At 56.7% G+C, this 20,530-nt stretch overlaps 2 protein-coding genes across 2 annotated transcripts in view; both read right to left on the bottom strand.

The window, feature by feature from the left end:
• DDI2 (DNA damage inducible 1 homolog 2) overlaps positions 1-8,675 on the bottom strand; it is a 26,187-nt gene extending 17,512 nt beyond the window's left edge. Inside the window, exons 1-2 of the mRNA XM_054395052.1 lie at positions 8,538-8,675; positions 2,446-2,575 (exon numbers count right to left, since the gene is read on the bottom strand). Coding sequence (XP_054251027.1) covers positions 2,446-2,575; positions 8,538-8,675 — 268 coding nt within the window. The remainder of the gene's footprint in view (positions 1-2,445; positions 2,576-8,537) is intronic.
• A 1,039-nt stretch (positions 8,676-9,714) lies between these two features.
• On the bottom strand, positions 9,715-20,338 carry DDOST (dolichyl-diphosphooligosaccharide--protein glycosyltransferase non-catalytic subunit). Its single transcript, XM_054394981.1, has 12 exons — positions 20,318-20,338; positions 16,928-17,066; positions 16,316-16,426; positions 15,980-16,066; positions 14,951-15,054; positions 13,817-13,911; positions 12,892-12,985; positions 11,508-11,656; positions 11,071-11,218; positions 10,331-10,451; positions 10,097-10,203; positions 9,715-10,012 (listed from the first exon to the last, which is right to left on the bottom strand). The coding sequence occupies exons 1-12, from the start codon at positions 20,336-20,338 to the stop codon at positions 9,863-9,865; spliced, it is 1,326 nt and encodes a 441-aa protein (XP_054250956.1). The 3' UTR covers positions 9,715-9,862.
• Between the last annotated feature and the right edge of the window lie 192 nt (positions 20,339-20,530).

Genomic DNA, 20,530 nt, shown 5'->3' on the forward strand with positions numbered 1-20,530 from the left:
TCCAACCAATCACCCAACCCTCACTGATCACCCAGACCATGGCACTAAGTGCCTCAGTCAGGCTTTGCTTAAACACCTCCAGGGATGCTGACCCCAGCCCCTCCCTGGGCAGCACATCCCAAGGGCAAATCTCTCTCTGAAGAACTTCCTCCTAACATCCAGCCCAGACCTCCCCTGGCACAGCTTGAGACTATGTCCCCTCCTTCTGCTGCTTGCTGCATGGGAGAAGAGACCAAGCCCCAGATGGCTACAACCTCCCTGCAGGTAGTTGTAGAGAGCAATGAGGTCTGCCCTGAGCCTCCTCTTCTCCAGGCTGAACACCCCCAGCTCCCTCAGCCTCTCCTCACAGGGCTGTGCTCCAGAGGAGCTGTGGTGCTGTGTGGGGGCAGGGGAAGGCAGGGGGCAGGAGGAGCTGCTCTCAGTGCTGCAGTGTCAGCCATGGCCAGGGGTCACTGGGTCAGCAATGCCAGGGCCTGTTTATGTAACTGGCCTGGCCTCCTCCCTGGCCCAGTTCTTGATCCCCTGAAATGCACTTAGTGAATCACAGACTGGGCATTTCCAGCTGCACAAATGCTGATAGCACAGGGAGGGATGGCAAGGCTAAGCCCAGTGTGCCTGAGGCACTCCCAAACCTCTCTGACGAAAAGAAAGCAGGGGGGGAATGGGGGGGGCGGGGGGGGATGGAAAAGGGAGCATTGGTGCAGAGCTGCATTGCAGGTACCCAACCTCCAGCTGAGGCAGGAGGATGGACACCTCAAGCAATGCTCCCACTCCCTCCTCAGACAGCAGCACCTCCTCTTGAACAGCCCAGCTCAAACACTGCCTCCAGCTCTGGTGTTCCCAGCACAGAAGGACACAGAGCTGTGGAGTGAGGCCAGAGGAGGCCACAAAGATGATCCAAAGGCTGGAGCAGCTCTGCTGTGAGCACAGGCTGAGGGAGCTGGGGGTGTGCAGCCTGGAGAGGAGAAGGCTCCAGGGGGACCTCAGAGCTGCCTGCCAGGACCTGAAGGGATCCTGCAGGAAGGCTGCAGAGACTTTTCCTGAGGGTGTCTGAGCCAGGCCAAGGGGGAATGGTTTGAAGCTGAAGCAGAGCAGGGTTAGAGTGGAGCTGAGGAAGAAGTTCTTCAGTGTGAGGCTGGTGAGACTCTGGCACAGGCTGCCCAGAGAGGCTGTGGCTGCCTCCTGCCTGGGGGTGTTCAAGGTCAGGTTCATTGAGGCCTTGAGTAACCAAGTCCAGCTGAGAAGAATCCCTGCCCGTGGCAGGGAGGTTGCAGTAGATGATCTCTGAGGTCCCTCCCAAGCTAAGCCATTCTAGCATTCTATGGTTCTTCCAGGAATATTTTATGGCAGGGATTTGCCAGGTTGGCTGCAGAAGGGAGGAGAGAGGAACAGGGCTCTGCTCAGACACCGGAGTCTCCTACACACACACATGGTTGTGTAACTCAGTTTGCTCAGAGTGTGTTGGTCTCAGGTCTGGTTCTGAGTGCACAGCCCAAAGGCCTTTTAAGATTTCTGAGCTGCACAGATATGGATCTGAGAATGGATTCATAGAATGGAGTCATAGAATTGTTTATGGTGGAAGGGACCTCAGAGATCATCTACTCCCAGGATCACTCAGTTCCAATCCCCTGCCCCGGGCAGAGACACCTCTAACCACAGCAGGTTGCTCAAGGCCTCATCCAGCCTGGCCTTGAACACCTCCAGGCAGGGAGCATCCACAGCCTCCCTGGGAAAAATGTTCCAGTGCCTCCCCACCCTCACTCTCAAGAATTTCTTCTTCTTCTCCAGTCTCAGTCTTTCTTCCAGCTCAAAGCCATTGTCCCTCATCCTGGCACTCCCAGCCCTCGTCAAAAGTCCCTCCCCAGCTCCCCTAACCCCCTTCAGGTACTAGAAGGCTGTTCTAAGGTTTCCTTGGAGCCTTCTCTTCTCCACCCCCAACTCTCTCAGCCTGCCGCCATAGGGAAGGTTCTCCAGTCCTCTGATCATCTTTGTGGCCCTCCTTTGGGCTTGTTCCAACAGTTCCATGTCCCTGCTATGCTGGCAGCACCAGAGCTAGACTCAGTGCTTCAGGAGGGGTCTCAGAAGAGCAGAGCAGAGGTGCAGAATCCCCTCCCTCATCACTTGTTCAGTGAGCAGGAAGGAAACCAGAGTGTGAAAACCCACCCAGAGCAGCCGTGCTCTCCACCCATTGCCTTCCTCACTGCCTCTGCTTTTCCCCAAAATCAGATTAAAACACTATTTACTTCCTTAGCATAGAAAACCCACATTCAATATGCAGCCCTTCAGCCCATTCTGCCAGACCTCTAACTCCTCCCCACCACCCTCCCTTCCCAAGCCTTTTGCCCAGCGAGGTACTGAAGGATGCGGCAGGAGATGCAGCTGGTGCCTGACCAGCATGGAGAGCTTTGCCCAGGCAGAGCAGAGGCAGCACAAACCCTCTCTCACCTGGGAATCGGATGGCAGGTCGTGGCTCCACAGCCTCCTTCTGTCTCAGGATCACCACATCCCCATCCTTCAAGCCATAGGAGGCCAAGGATCTGTTGTTGTCAGTCAGGGGCCGCTCGGCATAGACGATCTGTCGGTGGAGAGAGCGCAGTGAGGACACCAGGAGCAGGTGACATCCTCTGGGAAAATGCTCCAGTAAGTGCTCTGCATCCATCTCAAGTGTCAGAGGAGAAGCTGTGTGACTGCCCACAGGCACCCCTGCCTCAGGCACAGAGAGACTCAGTGCAGAAGCTGTTGGGCAGTGACACGGAGCTGCTCTTGCTGACACCCAGCAGTGGTTCCTGGACCCCCAGTGTCCCAGAGGAGGGTAGGTGTCTCTGGATTAGAGATCAGGATGATTAAAGGGAAGCAAGCTTTGCACCAGTGCTCCTTGCCACACACTCCCCACGCCCAGCCTCTACGATTGCACAAGTCATGGCCACCTTCTCCAGCATCACCTGCCCCCAGGCAGCACCCACGGACTGCACACACGTGGAAAATGCTGATCAGGGCAGGTCCACAGATTGATAGATCCATGGAATGGGTTGGGTGGGAAGGCACCTTAACCATCATCCAGCTCCAACCCTCTGCTGTGGACAGGGACACCTCCCACCAGCCCAGCTTGCTCAAGGCCTCATCCAGACTGGCCTCAAACACCTCCAGGGAGGGGACAGCCACAGCCTCCCTGGGCAACCTCTGAGCCATCTGAGTTACACAACCACGTGTATGTGTGGCAGACTCTTCTCATAGTGTCTGAGCAGAGCCCTGCTCCTCTCTCCTCCCTTCTGCAGCCATTCCTGGCAAATCCCTGCCAGAAAATACCACTGCAAGAATCACAGAAGCCTAGAATGGCTTAGCTTGGAAGGGACCTCAGAGCTCATCTACTCCAACCCCCTTGCCATGGACAGGGACACCTCTCAGCTGGACTTGGTTGCTCAAGGCCTCATCGAACCTGACCTTGAACACCCCCAGGGAAGAGGTATCCACAGCCTCCCTGGGCAGCCTGTTCCAGTGTCTCCCAACCCCCACTGTACAGAATGACCCAGCCCAGCAGCTCTGCACCCACAACATGGTGCTCCAGAATAATCAGTTTTACAGGGACCTCAGTGATTCCTGCTGCACTTGACTGATGTAACTCTGTCCAGACTGGAAGGCCTAGCACTCAGAGACATCCCTCCTCAGACTGCAGTCAGCCCGTGGTGGGGAATTCCCTTCTTTTGACTATAAAACACAAGGCCACAGCATCCTCCATGATGACAACCTGACTTGGCAAGGAGTCCAGAGATCAAACACAAAACCACCCTGAGATGAAAATTGCTCATGACCATGGACTGAGGCTATCACCATCAGACCTGTAATACCTCCAGGTGTCCTCAATCACAAGAAAAATGAGATCAGGGTGAGTTTTACGGGAACACCAGTTCCCAGGAATGGTGTCTGATGAACATCAAGGCCCCTGTGCCTTCATCAGAGCACAACGAGACAGGGCAGATCAGTTCCACAGCCTCCTGCCCGTGGCAGGAGCCCAAACCAAGAGAACTTGGCCTAAGCTCCTCAGCCCTATGATCGAATTTCACATTTACCACCTTGCTGAGCAGGACCTGCGTCTCTCTGGGGCTGCAAAAGGCTGCTTCAGTCACAACAGGTTTGCTGCAGGTTGGGACAGGCACAGCTGTGTGGGAGAAGCTCTTGCAGCTCTTGTCTGGATGGGCTGCAGCTCTGCCTGATGCTATCACAGGTGGCAGGTCCAGCAAGGAGATCCAAAAACCAATTACTACACGTCTGAATCACACAATCATTTCAGTTGGAGCAAACCTAGAAGATCACCAAGGCCAACCAAGCTCTAACTCTACCAAGTATGGTGCTAAAGCACATCCCTCAACACCACAGCTTTTAAACCCCTTCAGGGATGGGGATCCAACCACCTCCTTGGGCAGCCTGTTCCAGTCTTTGAAAACCCTTTCAGTGAAGAAGTTTCTTCTCGTGTCCAACCTAAACTTCCCCTGGTACAACCTGAGGCCAGTTAAGGTCTGGAAGACCCTACAGACTTCCACTGCTTTACTCCAGCAGCTCACAAACCCTCCACAGACTCTCACTAACACATTTCAACAGCAGAGACCCAGCAGCACCAGCAAAGTCAGACAAGACAGAGAAATCAAAAACCAGCAAGAACCACACAAGGCAGCAACCAGAACCATCAGAACCAGGGCAACTCACACGACTAGAACCAAGCAGCAGCTTCCTACCTCCTCCTTAACAAGGCCCTTCCCAGGCAGTATTGCACCAGCCTGGGTCCCTTCCAAAGCAAACAGAAGCTATATTAAGGCAGGCAGGCTCTGCTCTGAGGCTTTGCAAGACATCAGTGGAGTAATTAAGGTTAGCTGGTGATGGGAAGAGTCCCTGTGCATCCTCACGTTACCAGCCAGGGCCTGGCCCGGGCGCACTGCTGCCTGCAGAGGAATCACACTGCTGCTAAACCCCAGCTGCACAGACACCTCTCAAATGGCAGAGTCCCTGCACAGCCACTCTGCAACAGACAACTTAATCACTGTAAGGGAGGCTTTACCTCTCTCATCTTGCTGGGATTGGATTAATGAGCATTGGGCCTTAACACTCAATGAATTAAGTGCCAGGCACAGGCTCTGCGTCCCCAGCATCCGGCTCAGTGTGCTGCTGAGCCAGCCAGCTGGGGGCATCCTGCTGCCTCTGGCTGCTTTGCTTCAGAGCATATTCTTGTTGGCTGGCCAGGTACTGCACACAGGCTCTCCTGGAGGTGACCTGGGGCTGTTGAGCCTGGAGAAGAGCAGCCCCAGAGGAGATATCATCAGTGCTCAGCAAGAGCTAAAGGAGCTGTGGGGGGCAAGAGGCTGGGGCCAGACTCTGCTCAGTGGTGCCCAGGGACAGGCCAAGGGGCAGAGGGCACAAACTGGAGCCCAGGAGGTTCCACCTGAACAGGAGGAGAAAGTTGTTTGGTGTGAGGGTGCTGAGCCCTGGAGCAGGCTGCCCAGAGAGGTTGTGGAGTGTCCTTGTGTGGAGAGCTTCCAACCCTTCCTGGGCATTGTGCTCCTGGGCAAGCTGCTGTGGGTGCCCTGCTGGAGCAGGGGTTGGACTGGCTGAGCTCCAGAGGTCCCTTCCAACCCCACCACACTAAGGTTCTGCTACTGGTGCTGATAGCACACAACAGTTGAATTTTGCACAGTGTCATAGGGTAAAAACTCCTCATGGAGCACCAGATACCACAGAGCAGTCCAAGAACCCAGAACCTGTGAAATCTTCCTGTGCATGGACAAGGAGAGGAGACACAAGACACACAAAGAAAGAGAAACAAAGGCAACAACAGTGCTGCCAGAACATGGTTCTGCCCAGAGCCTCCCCAGCCCCTCTCCAGAGAAGCCACAGCCTCAATGCATGGAGGAGACCACAGCGAGCTCTCCTCACCCAGCTCCTTTATCTCCACAGCCTGCCAGTGCCTCTTATCTCACACCACCCTCCCCACCTTGTGACTGCAGCCACCCCTCAGAAACCTGGAGTCCCTTGCTCTGCCTCTGCCCCAAACTGCAGCACCTGGGATGAGTTTCACTGAACAGCAGAGACCAAGCCTGAGAGGGAGCCTCCTCAACACACAGCTGTGGTTCACTCTGCCCTGCACAGCCCTTCCCATTAAATTCCTCCTCTTTTTTTGTGCCCTCGTTGACTCCTTTAATGCAATGCACACCTTGGGTATGGAAAACCAGCTGTAAACCACCAAGCTTGGTGAATGTGACACTGCCTCTTTAGGGAGAGTGCTTCAAGGATGCAGGATCCTTCTACACAACAAACTGCTTCACTGAGAACTTGGAGTTTTAGGACTTTCTGCTCATTGCCCATTCTCCATCCTTGGAGATATTCAAGGTGAGGCTCAACAGGGCTCTGGGCAACCTGATCTAGTCGAGGATGTTCCTGCTTACTACAGAGGGGGTTGGACTGGACGACCTTTGAGATCCCTTCCAACCCAAACCATTCTGATTGAAGGTCCTCAAAATGCTTCACAAACACTGGGTGGAAACAGTAAAGAATAAATAATAAACACAGAGCTAGAAAACATCAAAAGAGTTTCATAGATTCATAGAATGGGTGGGGTTGGAAGGGACCTTGAAGTTCATCCAGTTCCAATCTCCTTCCTTGGGCAGGGACACCTCCCCCCAGCCCAGCTTGCTCAAGGCCTCATCCAGCCTGGCCCTGAACACCTCCAGGGAGGGGACATCCACAGCCTCCCTGGGCAACCTCTTCCAGTGTCTCCCCACCCTCACTCTCAAGAATTTCTTCCTCATCTTCAGTCTCAATCTCCCCTCCCCAAGCTTAAAGATGAAGCAAAATGCTGCACAAATGGCAGATGGGTGAGCAGAAGGGAAGCAGAGGTGGCTACAAGAAGCACAGCATTGATCCCTGCTACCTGCTGCTGATGTAATCACAAAACTCTGCAGAGTTAACTGCAAAGGAAAGGAACTCCCAGAAAATATAAGATGGGAAGTCTGTGACCCCTCATGATCCTAAAATAGACCCAGAGCTGGCAGGTGAGGTGACACAAAATGGACAAAGCTGGTGATGAGGTGTTTATGCTCTACGGTCCTGGAGGCATTGAAGACACCATGCAGAGTCCTACAGGTTGAGGTTGTCCCCATTACCAGCCACACACTGGGAGTCTGCTGGAGCGTACCAGATGGGAATCCCATCCCTGGATGTTTTTAAGGCCAGGCTGGATGTGGCTCTGGGCAGCCTGATCTAGTGGAAAGTGTCCCCATCCATGGCAGGGGGGCTGGAACTGGATGATCCTTGAGGTCCCTTCTGACCCTGACAATTCCATGATTCCATGAGGTGGTTTCTCTCTTTCTGCCAGCCAAACACGAAGGGCTTCTCCCCAGAAGGAAAATCCACCTCACCTTGATTTTCTACCCCTTCCCTGGAGACTGCTTCCTCCTCAAAACCAACCTCTCAACCCAAAATAAAAGGCTCACCAAAGGCAGAAAGACAGCAAAAAGCCAGGGGCGAAGCGTCAGGAACCTGCTCAGTGAGGGAACACACTCAAGGGCTGCTGGTTCAGCTGTTCTCCCAATGCTGACTAATATTTGCTTCACTGGAAAAATACTTCAGTAATTTAGGTTGGGGAAGGAAAAACAAATCACCACAAAACTCCACAAACTCTGCCAGGTGTGGCCAGCAAAAGGAGCTGGCATTGCCCTGTCCAGCACCGCGGTGCCACGCTGACAAATGGGTAAAAAACGCCAAAAACCCCCCCAAAAAAAGCAAAGCAGGAGCGAACCCAAACCAGTGAGTAAATCCCAGACGGACGGACAGACGGACGACAGCCACCCCCAGATCACAGCCTGCCTCGTATTTTGGCATGCTGGTGAGGAGCCAGCCCCGAATCGGGGCTGGAGAGGGTTTCTGCTGGGGGAAACAAGGTGGTTGTACCACATTTGGTTCTCACAACTGGATGAAAAAAAAAAAGGAGGGGGGAAAAGCCTCGTTCTGCCTTTTCTCCCCCAGACACGGGCAGGAATTTGATAGGATAAATAAAACCCTTTCCCCAGCGTTTCAGCCTCGTTCCCTAGGGTTTGAGGAGCGACCTTCCCCGCCCTCTGACCCCCATTCCTCTGGCTCCAAATCCTCACTCACTTAAACACCAAATCGATCTGAAAAGTCAATAAATCCCAATATTCTTCCCCTTTTCAGCTCCACCGCAGAAGGAAAATCCCCTTTCCCAGGGGATTCCAGTAAGAAATCGAGTCATTAGAGACCCAGCGCTCTCGCCCGAGGGAAAGAGGAAGATTTCTAAAGGAATAAGGACGCGTTTCCACCCAGAACCGAAAGGTCGGCACGGGGACAGAGCAGGAACATCCCCACCCAAAATAACCCCCAAACTCCGGGATCCGGCGGGGCGGAGGCCCCGGGGGAGCTGAAGGAGGGAAGCAGCCGTTCCCAGCCCTGAGGACCCCAGCCCCGTGTGAGCAGGGGGTAAGGACCGGGCCCTCCCCCGGTCTTCAGGGGGAGCCCGTAGGCGGGCAGGGCCTGACCTGGCTCTCGGCCGCCGGGATACCGGACTCCAGCTCGCAGAGAGCGCGGAAGTTTTGCAGTTCAAAGTCCGCGTCCACCTGAAGTGAGAAGGTGAGCTCGCTACGGTCGCGGCGCAGACAGAACACGGTGAGCAGCATGGCCGCCCCGCCGCCGCCACCGGCCCCGCCAACCGCCGCCGCCAAGTGCCGCCGCCGCCGCCGCCGTCAAGCGCCGCCGTCGCAAAGCGCCCGCCCCGCCGATCAGGGGCCGCCCGTCAATCGGAGACGCTCGGCCAATCAGCGGGCGCCGGGAGGAAAATGGGCGTTCCTCTCCCTGCGTAGCGACGCGCGGGGGGGGCCCGCCGCCAGGGGGCGGAGCCTGAGCCCCCCGCTCGGCGTGCCGGGAGGGCTCCCCCCCAAGTCCCCATCCCCTCTGTATTCACCAGCGCCTCTGGCCCCGCAGTTCTCCAGTGGGGACAGAGGAAACCCCTGTGCCATTTCCCCATCATCTGCCCTAAAACCAGCCCTGTGCACCCCAAAGCAGCCCCAGCATGACCCAAAAGCCACTCACCCTGTCCCCTTCCACTGTGTCCCTTTCAGCTTCTCCACTTTGTCCTGGCATGCTTGAGATCATATCTTGCAGATTTTGTTTCCCCTCCCTAGACCCCTCTTGCACAGTTTGGGGTGCCCCAAGGCACCCCAAAGTATTTAGGGGTATCCCTGAGCCCAGCTGTTTGCTTTCTGGGGCACAGAATGGCTTTTGGGGTGCCACATCTTCCTCACTGTGCCACTGGGGACACCTCAGGCCCCTCTGTGGTTTGTTTTTTTGGCGTGCCCTGAGCCCCTTTGCATGCTCCAGAATCCTGTTTGCCTTTCAGCGTGCTCCTGCTCAGCACCATCCAGCTGCTCCCTCACAGCCCACCCACGGAACACCCAAAGCTGCTAAGGGTGACATGGGAACTCATCCCTCAAATGCCACCCACACCTCTGGGGATGTGACAGAAAGCCCCACATGGTGAATCCACTTATTTCAACCCATGGTGAGAGGAACCAGACTTTATTTTGGGAAAGAAGTAGACCTCCAATCAAAACCATTCCAACAGCAGGGAGAAACAAACACGGTGAATTCCAGGAACACCACCAGAGGTGTTATGGCTCTAGGTTTGAAGATGCTTCAGGAACACATTTACCCCCCAAAATTTCCTTTTCTTTCCTGTTAATGCCTCTGTGTGTAAAAAAAACACCCCAATGCAAACCCACTGCCTGTCTGGCACCTGCCAGTCCTCACCCGAGGGGCCTGAGCGCTGCCCAGGGCTGGCGAAAAGGCTCTTCCTCCCACAGGGAGCTCAGTCGGACTTCTCCTTCTCCTTCATGTGCAGGAAGACAATGCTGAACATGAAGAGCCCAACCATCATGGAGAAGGCTCCGGCGTAGTAGGGGTACGCCGAGGGGATGAAGCGTTCGTACTGCGTGTGCTGGAGGGGACGCACCGACACCTGCCAGGGGACAGAGTGGCCCTGGGGGTCCTGCAGCCCAGGCTGCTGTCCCCTCGGGGGGGGTCTGATCCCCACCACACTCACCTGGGTGGAGGAGTAGAGGTGGGTGTAACCCAGGCGGTTGTAGTCCACTTTGAACTGGAACACTCCGTAGACGTCAGGCAGCTTGAACCTGACGCTGTATTTGCCGCCTGGGGAGGAGACAGCAAGGTTCAGATGATGGTGACGAGCGGTGGGAGTCTCTGTGAGGTCTCACCATGACAATGGCATTGGGGTCCCCAAATCTCCGGCCCTACCCTCCAAGGAGAGGCTCCCTACCGTTCCTCTTCAGGAAGGTGCGCACGAAGGGATCGATGCGGACGAACTCCAGCTGGATGTCGTCTCCGTCGAAGGGCACCCACTTGCCATCGGACAGCTTCTCGATGACGATGCTGTACTCCTGCAACCAGCCCCCCACACGTGCAGTCAGCTAGAGGTGCCCAAAAGTGGACCTCAACCTCTTCTGGGTTCAGATTCACCCCAATTTCATAAGGGTGTCCAGTGAGTCCAGAGGAGGCCACAAAGATGATCCAAGGGCTGGAGCAGCTCTGCTGTGAGCACAGGCTGAGGGAGCTGGCGGGGTGCAGCCTGCAGAGGAGAAGACTCCAGGGGGACCTTAGAGCTGCCTTCCAGAACCTGAAGGGATCCTGCAGGAAGGCTGCAGAGAGACTTTTCCTGAGGATGTCTGAGCCAGGCCAAGGGGGAATGGTTTGAAGGTGAGGCAGAGCAGGGTTAGAGTGGAGCTGAGGAAGAAGTTCTTCAGTGTGAGGGTGGTGAGACTCTGGCACAGGCTGCTCAGGGAGGCTGTGGCTGCCTCCTCCCTGGGGGTGTTCAAGGCCAGGCTGGATGAGGGCTTGAGCAGCCAAGTCTAGTGGAGAGGTGTCTCTGCCCATGGCAGGGAGTTTGGAATAGATGAGCTCTGAGGTCCCTTCCAACCTGAGCCATTCTAGGACTCAATGACTCAAATTCCTTTCCCAAAGCAGCTCCCAGTTGCCCTCCTATCCAGCTGGTGGCCTTACCACGAGGTCAGTGACGGTGTAGGCGCTGGGGGGTGTGAGTTCCCCCACGCGGTGGTGGGACACGGCCCCCACGCGCAGCACTCCCTCCTCCTTGAACACCCAGCGGGACAGGGCCACAGCCAGCTCGTAGTTACCTGTCTGCGAGTACCTGAGGGCAGAGGAAGGCTGAGGCAGGCTGGCAACCAAAGCACACCACAGGCCAAACCCAAACCACCCACAGATGTGACAGCAACACAACCCCAGCTGGGCTTAAAGGAGGGACCTGCTCCCCAGTGCTGTTCTACAAGGCCAGGGGACTGCGTCGCCCTCCGCCGAATTCAAGCTCTCCGCTGTTCCCCACAGGGTGCACCTTCGCTGCCTGCTTTACAGGACTCCCCTCACCCCACACACAGCTCCCCAGGCACTCCTCGGGCAGGGCTGGCAGGAAGCCAACGCACCTCTTGGAGCCGGGGGTGGCTTTCTGCACGGCGGAGTTGAAGAAAGCATCGCTGAAGAAGTCCAGGGAGCCGCTGAAGACCACGCGGGCATTGTTGCGAGCCTGCAGCCCCGCGATCAGCAGCGTGTTCCTGCCCACTGCGTGGGGGTACTGCCAGGGAGGGGGTACAGCAGTCAGCAGCCAGTCACCCCCTGCCATTCCCCCACCATGTGAGGGTACTTCCCAGGGAGAGGGTACAGCAGTCAGCAGCCAGTCACCCCCTGCCATTCCCCCACCATGTGAGGGTACTGCCCGGGGAGGGGTTACAGCAGTCAGGAGCCATTCACCCCCTGCCAATTCACCCCCTGCCCAAAAAGGTGTTACAGCAATCAGGAGCCAGTCACCCACTGCAATTCCCCCACCATGTGATGGTACTGCCTGGGGAGGGGGTACAGCAGTCAGCAGCCATTTTCCCCCTGCCATTCCCCCACCATGTGAGGGTACTTCCCAGGGAGAGGGTACAGCAGTCAGCAGCCAGTCACTCCCTGTGGTTCACCCCCTGCCATTCACCCAACCGCATGAGGGTACTGCCCGGGGAGGGGGTACAGCAGTCAGGAGCTATTCCCCCCTTCAACATTCCCCCACCACATGAGGGTACTGCCCAGGGAGGGGTTACAGTAGTCAGAACCAATCACCCACTGCAATTCCATTCCACCCCCAGCATGTCACAGCTGCATTCAGTAGCTGAAGGGAAGGCTGGGGAAGGGCTATTCAAAAGGGCTTGCAGGGACAGGGTGGGGGGCAGTGGTTTGAAACTAGAGCAGGAGAAGTTTAGGTTGGACATCAGGAGGAAGTTCTGCACAGTGAGGGTGGGGAGACACCAGAACAGGTTGCCCAGGGAGGTTGTGGATGCCCCATCCCTGGGGACATTCGAGGTCAAACCTGATGGGGCCCTGAGCAACCTGCTCTAGTTGGAGGTGTCCCTGCTGAGTGCAGGGGGGTTGGACAAGATGAGCTTTGAGGGATCCTTCCAACCTGTGAGTCTGTGATCAAAGAGTTAATCTGCAGGGTGGAACAGCCTGACTGCAGCATGGCCTGCAGTGGAAGAGAAGCCAAAAAGCTTCAAATAACCAGTAAAAGGATTCACAGCTTCTGTCCTTTTTGACTGGAACTCCACCAGGAGATATGCTCTGATCTGCCAAAGCTTCCCTCACACTGCACATTTTCCCCCAACAAAAAGCAAAGAGGAAGATTCCCAGGGCAATGTTGGCAAGCAGGTGATAGCCTGACTATTTCAGATCAATCAAGAGATGAAACACTTGAGATTTTCCCCAGGCTGCTGAAATCTGGAGGACTTAAATCACAGAAGTATGGCCCAAAAGAGGAGACAAAGGAAGGGAGAATACCTGAGTAATAGGCTTGTCTGGGAAGAAGGAGTAGGAGGTGGAAGAGCCAGTCAGGATATCCAGCACCAGTGGGTTGTCAGGATCAGCCACCATTCTGGTGAGGGGAGACACTGTGAGCAGCACAAACACCCCAGGGACCCCCACAGCCAGAGGAGCTCACAGCTGCACCAACCTCCTCACACTTTGGATGTGGCAAGACAACCACAGAGCTCACACATCCCAAGAAACAAAACATTTTCTCAGGATACTCTGGAAAGCTTCACCAATTTACACTGAGAAACCTTCCTGAGCTACCAACTAAGCTGTTTTGGTGATGTTGTTATCTGAGCACAGTTTTGGGCCCCTCACTGCAAGGATGACATTGAGGAGCTGGAGCAGGTCCAGAGAAGGGCAACAGAGCTGGGGAAAGGTCTGGACAACAGGGGTGGGGAGGAGCAGCTGAGGGAACTGGGGGTGTTTAGTGTGGAGAGGAGGAGGCTGAGGGGAGACCTCACTGCTCTCTACAGCTCCCTGAAAGGAGGCTGCTGTGAGGTGGGGGCTGGACTTTTTTCCCTAGTATCAGGTGATAGAATGAGAGGGAATGGCCTGAAATTATGCCAGGGGAGGTTTAGGTTGGACATGAGGAACAATTTCTTTGCTGCAAGAGTGGTCAGGGATTGGGACAGGCTGCCCAGGGCAGTGGTGGAGTCCCCATCCCTGGAAGCGTTCAAGAAACCTGTGGCCATGGCACATTTAGTGGCCGTGGTCATGTTAGGTCAATGATTGGATTTGATCTTAGAGGTCTTGTCCAACCCAAACATTCCATGGTTCTATGCTAACAGCCACAGCTGGGTCACCCCACACTCACTTCACAGCAGCACCAGCACCTGTGCTGTGTTTAGCCAACAGGAACCACCTCCCCTCCCTGCCCACCCGGGCTGCTTACCCGACTCCTCGGAAGAGGATGGGGTTCAGCACTGCCTTCCCCACGATGGTAGGAGCCTTCAGCAGGTTCTCAGCATCTGCCACAATCAGAGTGTGCTGGGAGCAAGGAGAGAGAGCACAGGATGAGCCTCCTCAGGGCCTAGCACAAGCAACAGCTTCTTGTGTCATATCAAAGTTCTGGGCCCTTCAGTACAGGAAGGACCTCAGGGAAGTGCTTGAGAGAGTCCAGCCCAGAGCCCCAGAGCTGCTGCAGGCAGTGGAACATCTCCTGTGAGGCCAGGCTGAGGCAGCTGGGGCTTGGAGCTGGGAGCAGAGCAGCCTGAGGGCTGCCCTCATTGCTAGGGATAAAGCTGTGCAGGGCTGGAGCCAGGCTCTGCTCAGGGATGGCCAAGGACAGCACAAGGGGCACTGGGGGCAAGCTGGAGCAGAGGAGGTGCATCCAGCTCCTGCTTCAAGAGCTTCATTCAAACACAAATTAGCACAAGGACACAGCTGTTGGGAGTGAGTCCAGAGGAGGCCACAAAGATGATCCAAGGGCTGGAGCACCTCTGCTATGAGGACAGGCTGGGGGTGTTCAGGCTGGAAAAGGCTCCAGGGGGATCTTAGAGCTGCCTTCCAGTACCTGAAGGGATCCTACAGGAAGGCTGCAGGGAGACTTCTCCTGAGGGTGTCTGAGCCAGGCCAAGGGGGAATGGTTTGAAGCTGAGGCAGAGCAGGGTTAGAGTGGAGCTGAGGAAGAAGTTCTTCAGTGTGAGGCTGGTGAGACTCTGGCACAGGCTGCCCAGGGAGGCTGTGGATGCCTCCTCTCTGGAGGTGTTCAAGGCCAGGCTGGATGAGGCCTTGAGCAGCTGAGTCTGGCTGAGAGGTGTCCCTGCCCATGGCAGGGGGGTTGCAGTGGATGAGCTCTGAGGTCCCTTCCAACCTGAGCCATTCTGTGACTCCCTGACTCTACAACCCTTCAGACCTTATTCGAAGTACTGGATGGCACTAGGAGGAAAACCATTGCACAAACATGCACCTTTCCTGTCCTTCTAGGACTGTCCTGCATCCAAAGCATTGCACCCAGTGCCTGCCAAGGACAGAAGGTTCATCCCCAAGCCTTTACACCTGAGTTCTCATCACCAAAGCCCTTTACCTGGCCAGGGTCAGATATGTCATAGTTGTGGTGGTCGATGACAGCTGTCCTCTCCTCATCAAACTCAATGCCACACTCACTGCCCAGCTCCCGCAGGGGGTCACCTGGAAGCACACAGCAGGCTGTCACCTGGCACCTTCAGGGTGTGACACCCATCTCAGCACTCAAAGCAGAAGTGAATTCAGCTCAGAGTCACATCTTTGACACTCTACAAGCCCAACCCTGACGTGCAACACAACCTCCCCCAGCTAAAACATCCACAAAGGGTAACTGTGGTGGTATTAAAGCTGTGCCTTTAACTTCTTCTCACAGAGTTCAAGCAGAAAAGTAAAAGAATGTAAATAAAACACAATTGGCTGTAAGAAGGAAAAATAATGATTATTCTAAGCACTTTCATTGGAGAGATAGAAACCTCTAAGATTCAGTTCTCAAAACCAAAGTTCAGAGTTCTCTCTGCAGCATTCTAAGCAGAGTGTTTCTGCTTTTCTCTTCTGCCTTTGCTTCAGAGAGAACACACTGGCTACTGACCTTGAAAGCTAAGTTCTAACAACCTCTCTGCTTCTTGTCTTTCTTCCTTCTGCCAAGGGGGTCTGGAGAAGGCCAGGAAGGGGGAGGCAGAGGGACAGCTTTCCTGGCTTTGGCCAGGAGGGCTTTGTGCTGTTTTTGTTAATTGTACATATTTATAAATATTGTAAATACTGTATATTTGTACATATTCATGGAATCCCATTGTAGACTGCAGTTTTTGCTTGTAAAATACAGCCTCATTTGCTTCAAATCTGAGCTACTCAGGTGTGGTTAATGTAGGGAGGAGATTTCATCCCACCACACTAACAATCACCCATCTCCTACAGCACAAACCTCAAGGTTCACACCAGGAGGCTGTGTTTTCTGCCCAGTTTTGTTGCAGACACTCAAGAGAAGGATGACTGAACTATTTACTCCCTGCAGAGCAGAAGCAGCATAGCTCCCCTGGTACAAGAAGTGGCTGGAAGGTGCTGACTTGCCCTGACAAGGGTTTGGACTCACCAATATCTGAGCTGGCAGCAACCAGGACGCTGCCACCACCATCAATGAAAGCAGTGATGGTCTCCACATTGATGTTTCCACCAAAATCTGAAAGCAGATGGCAGAAATTCATGAGTAATCCTCAGAAATAACACCATGGCAGAACCAAATCACTGTAAGGCAACAAATCCCCCTGCATGGTCTGCAAGCCTCTGCAGCTTGCGCCCAGCTGCCACACACAAAGGGCAACATCTGCATGGCAAGATCTAATTCAAGGTCACAAACCAGGTGGAAATCTCCTTCCCAAAAATGCCACCAAGCTCCAAGGGCCCTCAAGTTTTCCCCTCCTGCATTTACCTTCTATGGATGGTGAGAAGATGATCAAATTGTCATAGAGAAACTCTCCATATTTGATCAGGGACAGGCCTGCATCGTCCGCGGTCCGGAAAGTGAGGTCAAAGCCTCTGTCTGCAGCCACAAGACAAAAGTGACAACTCCTGCCCTTCACCAAATCAGTGCATGCAGCAGCAGCAAGATCCTGGACTTCATTTCCCCAACATCTCCTCCCTCAGCCCAGCCAGGGGACCCCAAGCACGCCCCTCATTCCCAGTCTCCTTCCTCAGCCTCCCCAGTGGACCACAAACACTTCCCTCAATCTAACCAGGTGAGTCCAAACACCTCCCACACCCCACTCTCCTCCCTCAGCCCAGCTAAGGGATCCCAGTCTCCCCCTCTCCCAGAGGACCCCCAAACTGCCTCCCTCAGCCAGACCAGGGAACCCCAAACAGCCCCTCACTCTCCCCAGCCTCCTCCTTCGGCTCGGTCAGGGGAACCCAAACACTTCTCTCACCCCAGGCTCCTCCCTCAGCTCCACCAGGGGTCCTTCAGCCACTTCCCCTCACCCCCAGGGAGCCTCCATCCCCTCCCCCAGCCCGGCCAGACGTCCCCAGCAGCCTCCCCGAGCCCTACCCGCCAAGCTGCGGAAGAAGAGCGAGTGCGTGTCCCGCAGGTTGCCGTTCTCCAGCAGCACCAAAGTGCGGGGTCCTCCCTCTGCCCCGGCCACCACCACGGCAAGCAGCCCCCACAGACGGAGTGCGGCCGCCGCCATCTTACCCACCCGGCGCCAAGCTTCTCCGGAAGCGAGCGAGCGAGGACACCCAATCAGCGCCAAGCTCCTAGCCGAGGCTCTCCAATCACTGACAGACAGCTCCTCGCCGTCAGCCAATCAGCAAAGTGTAACGGCAACCCCCACACCCCCCCCCGGGCGGCCACCGTAGCGCCGCCGGAGGGAGGAGAGCGGGCGCGGGGAGATGGGAGCGGGCGCGGGGAGATGGGAGCGGGTGCAAGGAGATGGGAGCGGGCGCGGGGTGATGGGAGCGGGTGCAAGGAGATGGGAGCGGGCGCGGGATGATGGGAGCGGGTGCAAGGAGATGGGAGCGGGCGCGGGGTGATGGGAGCGGGTGCAAGGAGATGGGAGCGGGCGCGGGGTGATGGGAGCGGGCACCGGGGGATGGGAGCGGGCGCGGGGTGATGGGAGCGGGCACAGGGGGATGGGAGCGGGCACCGGGGGATGGGAGCGGGCACAGGGGGATGGGAGCGGGCACGGGGCGTTGGGAGCGGGCGCGGGGAGATGGGAGAAGGCGCAGGGGAGATGGGAGCGGGCACGGGGTGATGGGAGCGGGCACGGGCGATGGGAGCGGGCACAGGGAGATGGGTGCGGGCACAGGGGGATGGGAGCGGGCGCAGGGAGATGGGAGCGGGCACGGGCTGATGGGAGCGGGCACAGGGAGATGGGTGCGGGCGCAGGGAGATGGGAGCGGGCGCAGGGAGATGGGAGCGGGCCGGATGGGCGGGCAGGGATGGGTGCGGGCCAGGAGATGGGAGCGGGCGCAGGGAGATGGGCGGGCGGGATGCGCAGGGAGATGGGAGCGGGCGCAGGGGGGATGGGAGCGGGCGCAGGGATGGGCGGCGCAGGGATGGGAGCGGGCGCAGGGATGGGCGGGCAGGGAGATGGGAGTGGGCGCAGGGAGATGGGTGCGGGCACAGGGAGATGGGAGCGGGCACGGGCTGATGGGAGCGGGCGCAGGGAGATGGGTGCGGGCACAGGGAGATGGGTGCGGGCACAGGGGGATGGGAGCGGGCACGCGCGATGCGAGCGGGTGCAGGGAGATGGGTGCGGGCACAGGGAGATGGGAGCGGGCGCAGGGAGATGGGAGCGGGCGCAGGGAGATGGGTGCGGGCACAGGGAGATGGGAGCGGGCACAGGGGGATGGGAGCGGGCGCAGGGGGGATGGGAGCGGGCGCAGGGAGATGCCTGCATGTTCCCCTTGAGCGGGAGGAGGAGAGTTCCCAGTGAGAGACCTGGGAATGGTGGTGCCAGACTGGCTTACTGAAACTTCTGGGGGGCACAGGGCACCAGAAAGCAGACATTGATGTCTGGCACCTGAGACTGAGAGAGGGTTTGGTGGAAAACCACAGAGGTTTGGTGTCTTCTGGCGCTGCCGGACACCTGGGGGGGCGGCCGCCACGTTTAGCCCTTGGTAGTGGTCGGCAGGGTGAAGGCAAGGGGTGGTGCAGGGCTGTCGTGGAGGAAAACCAATCGTATCCTGGGCTGCAGCAAGAGAAGTGTGGCCAGCAGAGCCAGGGAGGTGATTCTCTGTCTCTGCAGGCAGCAGATGGTGCTGAGGTCATCTCTCTTTTCCAGCTTGTCCTCTGCCTGCAGATCTGCAGATCCTGGGCTCGGCAGTGCACAGCTGGGCTCTGGAACAGGTTCCCCAGAAAGGTCATGGATGTAATAGAATCATGGAATGTGCCCTCCCTGGAAGTGTTCAAGGCCAGGTGAGATGAGGCCTTGGGCAACCAAGTCCAGTTGAGAGGTGTCCCTGCTCCATGTCTCTCTTGTGTTGTGGTCCCCAGAGCTGGCCCCAGCCCTGCAGGTGAGGTCTCCCAGAGCAGAGCAGAGGGGCAGGATCCTCTCTCTCCATCTCTGGCCACACTGCTCTGGATGCAGCCCAGGCTGCCCCTGGCCCTCTGTGCTGCCAGTGCCCATTGCTGGCTCCTGTCCAGCTTCTCCCCCACCAGCACCCCCAGATTCTTTCCTCCAGGGCTGCTCTCACTCTCATCATCATCCCCCAGCCTGGGCTGATGCCAAGGGGTGCCCCAACCTGTGCACAGGACTTTGCACACACGTTTATTTGTGAAACTCCTCTGATTTTGCCTCGTGGGAGCAAAACCGATTTCCAGGGGTGCTCAAAATTCCAGAGCCCTGCTTTTACCTTTCCTTTTTTGTCCACTTTGCACGGGGCCATTCCTTCCTGCAGCCCCGGGGGTGCCGGCAGAGCAGGAGGAAGCTGTGCAGTGCAAGGGGCAGCAGAGGGAGCCTCGTCCCTGCCCATCACAGACATCAGCCTGTAGCGGCTCCAGGGCTCCCACACAAGCGTTTGGGGCTTCCCCAACTTCATTCACCACCCCGAGGGCTGCTGCAGCTGAGAGTTAGTGACACTAAAGGTGCGTGTGAAACATTTCACACAGCCAGGGTCCTTCTCTTAACCCTAAACCACTGGAAACAATGGGAGGAAAGAGACTCTGCCTGAATCTGCAGCTGGGACAGCCAGGAGCTGCTCACCACCTTCTGCATCTTCTCCAGAAGCTCCGTCTTGGCTCACACCTGCTCCTGGCTGGAGTTGCAGACATTCAGTTGCAGACCTTACCACAGAATCATCCAGCTTGGAAAAGACCTCCAAGAGCATCGAGTCCATGAGCACTGAACCACATCCTGCAGCACCACATCCTGAACACCTCCAGGGATGGGGACTCCACCACCTCCCTGGGCAGCCTGTGCCAATCCCTGACCACTCTCTCACTACAGAAATTGTTCCTCATGTCCAACCTAACCCTCCCCTGGCACAGCTTCAGGCCATTTCCTCTCCTCCTGCCACTGCTTACCTGGGAGAAGAGACCAACCCCAGCCTCACTGCAGCCTCCTTTCAGGCAGCTCTAGAGGGCAATGAGGTCTCTCCTCAGCCTCCTCTTCCCCACACTGAACACCCCCAGCTCCCTCAGACACTCCTCTAGGATGCTCTCCCAACCCCTCCCCAGCCTTGCTGCTCTTCTCTGGATGCCCTCCAGCCCCTCAGTGTCTCCTGTCCTGTGGTGCCCAGAACTGAACCCAGTGCTCAAGCTGTGGCCTCACCAGTGCCCAGTCCAGGGGCACCATCCCTGCCCTGCTCCTGCTGCCCACACTGCTTTGATCCAGGCCAGGCTGCTGGTGGCCTTCTTGGGCACCTGGGCACAGCCTGGCTCCTGTCCAGCCACCCACCAGCACCCCCAGATCCTTTCCCCTGGGCAGTTTGCAGCCACTCTGCCCCCAGCCTGTGGCATTGCTTGGGGTTGCTGTGACCCAAGTGCAGGACCTGGCCCTGGGTCTTCTTCAGCCTCATCCCATTGACCTCAGTCCATGGATTTAACCTGCCCAGATCTCCCTGAGATGCCTTCCTAGCCTCCAGCAGATCAACACTGCCTCTCCATTTAGTGTTGCCTGCAAACCTGCTGAGAGTGTCCTCAATCCCCTGA

The sequence above is a fragment of the Indicator indicator genome, chromosome 32, assembly GCF_027791375.1.
Source record: "Indicator indicator isolate 239-I01 chromosome 32, UM_Iind_1.1, whole genome shotgun sequence".
In the NCBI taxonomy this organism is placed as follows: Eukaryota; Metazoa; Chordata; class Aves; order Piciformes; family Indicatoridae; genus Indicator; species Indicator indicator.